Source organism: Ceratina calcarata, unplaced genomic scaffold (assembly GCF_001652005.2).
Source record: "Ceratina calcarata isolate Rehan_Ccalc_2016 unplaced genomic scaffold, ASM165200v1 scaffold358.2, whole genome shotgun sequence".
Lineage (NCBI taxonomy): Eukaryota > Metazoa > Arthropoda > Insecta > Hymenoptera > Apidae > Ceratina > Ceratina calcarata.
The window spans coordinates 151,527-157,289 of record NW_017158804.1 but is presented as its reverse complement, the minus strand read 5'-3'; the positions used below and the strand labels follow the sequence as shown (position 1 = coordinate 157,289).

General features: G+C 33.2%; 2 protein-coding genes across 5 annotated transcripts in view; one reads left to right on the top strand and one right to left on the bottom strand.

The window, feature by feature from the left end:
• Window positions 1–151: 151 nt before the first annotated feature.
• On the bottom strand, window positions 152–4,158 carry Letm1 (Leucine zipper and EF-hand containing transmembrane protein 1). The gene is made up of 7 exons (XM_018025566.2): window positions 3,975–4,158; window positions 3,095–3,552; window positions 2,846–3,016; window positions 2,452–2,766; window positions 1,905–2,369; window positions 1,380–1,814; window positions 152–1,297 (listed from the first exon to the last, which is right to left on the bottom strand). Exons 1-7 carry the CDS (start codon window positions 4,030–4,032, stop codon window positions 887–889), a joined length of 2,313 nt encoding a protein of 770 aa, XP_017881055.1. The 5' UTR covers window positions 4,033–4,158; the 3' UTR covers window positions 152–886.
• Window positions 4,159–4,558: 400 nt separating this feature from the next.
• The window catches only part of LOC108625490 (uncharacterized), a 7,808-nt gene continuing 6,603 nt past the window's right edge, over window positions 4,559–5,763 (top strand). For 2 of the 4 annotated variants that reach the window (XM_018025554.2, XM_026814001.1), the window contains exon 1: window positions 4,559–4,658. The gene's annotated coding sequence lies outside the window, so the exon portion shown is untranslated. Of the gene's footprint in view, window positions 4,659–5,144; window positions 5,170–5,763 lie in introns of those variants that run through there. The other 2 variants (XM_018025555.2, XM_026814000.1) reach the window with 2 other exon arrangements.

Sequence of the window (5,763 nt, the reverse complement as noted above, 5' to 3'; positions counted from 1 at the left end):
ATTTACTTTCATTTGTGATTAATATTCAGTGAACATATAATTTTTTCATGTACTTTTTTTTAATGTAATGCATAGTACTTATCACTAAAATGTTATACACCATTATTATATAAGCACATTTTTTATGTAACCGGTACATATATAATTGCTATTTTTTTGTTATATAGTTCCAATTAATTACATTATTTATAAATGTACATTTGTCAATTGTTTTAGCTTTAGTCACAGAGGTGCATGTTTTCTGCTATAAAGTGAAAGGTAAGTGATGTGCTACAATCCCGTAATAGCAATCAATACTTGAATAGATGGAATGATCCCTTATTGTATTACAATATTTTGGAATTAGGTTTCATTGAAATCAAAACATTTTTGTTATGTTTGACTACTAATCATCAATATTAGTAGCGATAATATTGTCACGTACAATTTAAAAAAGACGTTTTTACATTAATTGAAGATTTACAAGCAAAATATTGTTACTTTTTTGTGTCCAGCACATATTGCCTTGCCATTCATAGAACAAATAATACATCGATGCCATTAAATGCATCACAGTCTTCAAAATTCAGAATCTGTTTGTCATAAATACAAAAATTATATTAACATTTTTCACGTCTTTAATCGAATGGCTAAAGTTATGTATGCAACAGCGGCATTTATTGTAAAGTACCTTACTATGTACGTAAAACTATTATAATTATCGAAATATCTTTTGCTTATACGAATTCTTTGCAAAAAAAGAGAAATAAGTTTACAATAATATCATGTTATCATAGAGGTAGAAACATATTCTCTAGCGATAAAAACGTAATATTTGTCTAGATCAGTACCCAGTAAAAATCTTGTATTGACAATTACATTAAGAATATTCTTTTTTGTGCGGGAATCATAGCTGGTTCGAACCTTCTGCCTTTTTCGTCGATGACGGAACGCCCGCTGCTATCGGGGGATTTCTGACAGAGTTAGAACTGGGGTTACTTTTAAGGACTGCAGCTGATTTCTTTTGTTCTTGTTCGGATTCTTTTTCCGAGTGTGCATCATAACACTTTTTTGTGTCTTCAACATCTTCCTCTAATTCTTCTTTACCATAGCATTTTTCCGTCGTCACCGGTGTAGCAGGAACTGATGATTTAGGTGATACATATTTTGTTTCTGTACAATTTCCATCTTTCAGATTTTCACATGCTTCCTTTTGTGATTTTTCTTCCAAAATTACTTCCTTATTAATTAAGTCAAGCAACTCATCTACTTGTTTCTTGCTTAGTTTTATGTCTTCTTTACCAATTAATTCCAACACCTGTAGATGAACAAATCGCATGAATTAATTAAATACATACTTATATTGTTTACAGTGTCAGAGATTTTATATTGTAAATTACCTTTAAGACATCTTCGATTTTTATAGATCCATCTCTGTCGTTGTCGATTTTCGCCAGAATTTCAGCTATGCGTTGCAATCGATGTTGATCAGGTACATTTTGAATTTTTTTAATGGCTGATATTAATTCTTCTATCTTAACTAATTCTGCCGCAGTTTCCGAGCTTGCAGTTTCTTTAACGCTATCCGTCTTTTGCGACTCTTTCATTTGCTTCTCGCATTCAAGTTGCGCCAAGACAGCATCCATTTTGTTTATCATTTTGTTTACTTTGTTAAACAATCGCGTAGCACCTTTGGATACTTTAATATTCTCTATATCTTTTTGACCTTTAGCAGCAGCTTTAATTTCATCGAGCTCTTTAAGATCTTCCTGATACTCGGCCATTTCTTCTTTGAGTTCTTTCAATTCTTCTTTCTCAACAGACATTTTCTTATCCTTTACAAAAGTAGATACATATTTTACCTTCAAACATAACAACAAAAACTACTAACCTACTACATTAAAGAATATGTGATTTCGACAAACCTTTCCAAGACTATCCAATGCCTGCTCTAACACTTTTACATCTGAATTCGTAATTTCATCATATTTCTGACCTTGGGAGGAAAGAGAGATTTGCGGCTCTTTCTCCTGTCGTTCTTCCTCGATTTTCCTCTCCTCCATTTTAATAATTTCGATATTCGTCTTGTGGTCCATTTTACCCTCTTTCTCCCCTATCGCACCTTGAGTACGTGCAACGACAGTGTCGGGAAGGGCAGAGATGGTAGCTTTCAATTTGTCGGACATGGGTACTGTCTCTGGAATCATGAGCGCTCGCGAAAGGAGCAACAATGTGGGTGGAACTTTCTTGTTTAAACTTAAGTCTAGCCACAGAGATAATTGTTCCTTTAATTTACTATCCGGTAATCCATATGCTCGCATTCCGCGAGCTCTACAGGCTTGTTGTAATTCACTTCTAGTAAGTGAATCTATACCTTCCTTTTCAATTAGCTGTAGAGGTGAAAAATGATTTGTTATTGTATATGTATTTGCATATTTTCCAAACATGCTACCACATATTTATAGAAATTACTTGATCATCTGCTGTGAGACTCCTAAGTCTCATTCTAAGTAAAAATCGTAAAAAGTTAGACGTTCCAAGTGTTTGTACATCCAGTACCCTACATAGTGCGACTAACTGTGGTCGAGTAAGAGAGTCTAATGTGATTTCATCTTCGAAAAGTTTGCTAAACTGCATGATTTCTTCGTTGGTGGCTGAGGCACCAGAAGATCGAACTTTATAAAAAAATTCCGCAAATTCTTTGGCTTTCTTTGATTTACAGTCAGATGACTGTACTGCCATGTCGTCCAATGTCTTTTGCAGAAATTTTGCCATCTCAATTTTAACCTGAAATACAAAATTTGCATCTTTAAACATTCTATTAGGAAACTAACTGTCAAGCAAATTTATAATGAAACTTATATACCTTCAATGCTTGTTTTAGCTTGTCCTCTTTGTCTGTTGCTGTCTGGAAGGTAGATGGTAGCATACCAGGGAAAAACTTGATAAAAATTGGGAGCAGAAATTCCATGAAGGGTACAATGATAAAAACAGAAAAGGGAATAAGTCTGAACATATCTCCAGTTGTTTTGATAAGCTGTAAATGAGATATCGATTTAGGCATTATTAAAATAACAAAATTATAAATGCTTATTGTATTTTACTTTTAACTTACAAGTCTATGTTCTCTCCTACTAAGTTCTTTGCCTTTTAATATTCTCCATAACAATTTTGCTGAAATTTTCATGTCAAGACCTAATAGTCTGAATCCATGATAATAATGTAAAACTTCTGCTTTGACCCTCTGCCACATCGATGGCTTCTTTTCTATTACTGCTTTCTCTGTACTCTGTGTAACAGATGCCTGTCCTTTAGCTTTAAGCTCTTTTTGTTCCTTAATATTTTTTACAGTGTCTTCCACTTTGGATGATGATTCTTGACCATTCCATGATGGTGTTACGTAAAATGTACGGAACTGTATGTAAGGTGGTAAATTATTGTTTTTGTAGGTCTCTGTTATTCTAGAGTGCAATAATAGCCTATCATTTCTAGGATCATTTTGTCCCATATAGATAAATGCCAAGCTACCATTTTTTTGATTGGTATTGTACCAAAATTTCAAGCAGCAATACTCTGCAATAAATAACATAATAATCAGGCTTTTTTCATTCAAATGAAGTAATTCCTGTTAAAATAATTCACTGATGAATCATAAAAAAATCAGTAAAAAATGATTAGTTAAAAACTAAAATACATTAGAAGGACATAATTAATATTAATTTCATGAAAACTATGGTACTGATACAAAAACCATGAATAGTAACAATGTTATACTTATTTCACAACATAACCTACAGAATTAACAATACAGGTTATTAGTAAAATGACAATGCAAAGTGGAAAATTTATATTAATTTGTCACAGGTATTAATAACTCTATCTGTAAATTTAATGGTTATATAAATGCATAACACGTACAATATCTGTAATGTATCTATTGAAAATGTTATCATTTTTATTTCGATATATTATTAAATATAATTAACCATACATACGGCGAAGTGCAGTCCTATGACTGAACATCATTGTTTTTGTGTGAATTAAAGAATTCATCGTATATTACAATATCTTTTGTAGTTTTCGTAATCTTCCGGAACCGTTTTTATCTGCAATGTGGTAAAATACTTCACCATCACACATTTTCCGACTTGAACATAGCGATGAGAGAACAAAGTTCAACTGGATGTTAGGTACTAATTATTTGACTTTGACTACTAGTTTCGTATACAAACCTCTTTTTATTTTCTGTTTTCGTAACGACTATGTATATTAATTAATAGCATTAAAAGTGTGAAACAACACCAACAATAATCAATTTATTCGTTCAATATACATAAGATATTGTTTACTTTACATTCTTGGAGTTAATAAGCATTTAGGAAAAGGTATAGTTATATTTGATTAAGTTTTAAAATTGTAATAATGTTTTGAGATCACAGTTAATTGAAAAGAATAAATAACACGACTGCCAAGATGACCATAGCAGCGCGCGTAATGGATCATCGTTGATTATTCGCATGATAATTTCAGAACACACCGGCAAATCTTTTGCAAGAACTGACCGAGTGCCAGCAACATGGAAGGGGAAGGGCAGTGTAACTTTTAGTAGCCGCCATGTTTTTCTCTGAGTGGGGTGTGTAGAAGAGGCCGGGGTGAAAATCATCTCTCGAGGCATGCAGGTATGTCAAAAATTTCAACATTTTCATTAATCGCGGCCAAAGCCGATCACTCTGTTTGTCACTGGTCGATGGCATATCGCGTGGCCAGCACAGGTTCGTCGCTGTTTCATAACGTCACGTAGTCGTTCGTTTCGTTCTTCGGGTCAGAAAAGTATGACTCAGGCGAAACGCATAGCGCAATCAGCAAGGTTATTCGCATCACAGCAATATGCCTTTGCCAACTACTCGCTTAGACAGCTGACCAGCAGTTCGAATTCGGATCTTGTTTCTGAGCACTGTAAGAGACAACATCCATCCGAAGTGGACGAGGCTGGTTCAATAAAGCGTGGAAAATCAAATCAAATTTTTCATATGCTCTCATACTTTCCCTGTGACCGCGTAATCGAGAGATAAATGTTTTTCGACGACGTCGATAACGGTTTCAATCCGTTCTTCTGTGATTTATTTTGCATTATGATTTAGTTTATTCGGTTCTTTAGTCGCGACGTGGAAGATGTACTTTAGCTCCACGGTTCGTGCAACGTGACTTAATAGCCTCTAACACGAACGTATTTTCTAAACTGCGTCTTACGTTTCTAACTGCAATTTGGGTGAAGTTCCCGATATTTGAAAGTAATAAATGTTAGGCATGACTTTTGAAAAGTTTAGATAGAAACAATCGTTTAATTTTTCACTTTGGCAAAGAAAATTTTTTATAAATTTGCTCCATCCCTCTTTTATATCTTTATACAAACATAATCTTAATTTAGGTTTAAGATAAGCCTTCTTGAAATTACATTTTGAAGTTGCTACAATACTATACATTGTGTTTACATAAGTTAGAAATAAATGACAGTTGACACAAGTAACTTGATACATATTTTATCTGAAATTAACATTACTCATCATTTGATTTCTATTACCAAGATCCAATGCCTATGATTCATTTTCTTATATATTTTGTAATGCACTATGTGTATATTCTACTGAATAGTAATATTTATTATCACAAATAATTATAATGAATAACACAAATGATGTTAAACGTTTTTGTTGCTTTGTTTCAATGAACAATGCTTTGTTTTTGTATTTCCTAGATGGCTTCAAGTCGATGATGTGTTAGTAC

Excerpts from the sequence above, each read along its gene's own strand:
- Letm1 (XM_018025566.2), bottom strand. The coding sequence starts at position 4,032 with ATGAATTCTTTAATTCACACAAAAACAATGATGTTCAGTCATAGGACT. Across the intron at positions 3,553-3,974 it reads TCATAGGACTGCACTTCGCC|AGTATTGCTGCTTGAAATTT; the intron begins GTATGTATGGTT and ends TATTTATTGCAG. Across the intron at positions 3,017-3,094 it reads GTAGGAGAGAACATAGACTT|CTTATCAAAACAACTGGAGA; the intron begins GTAAGTTAAAAG and ends TCTCATTTACAG.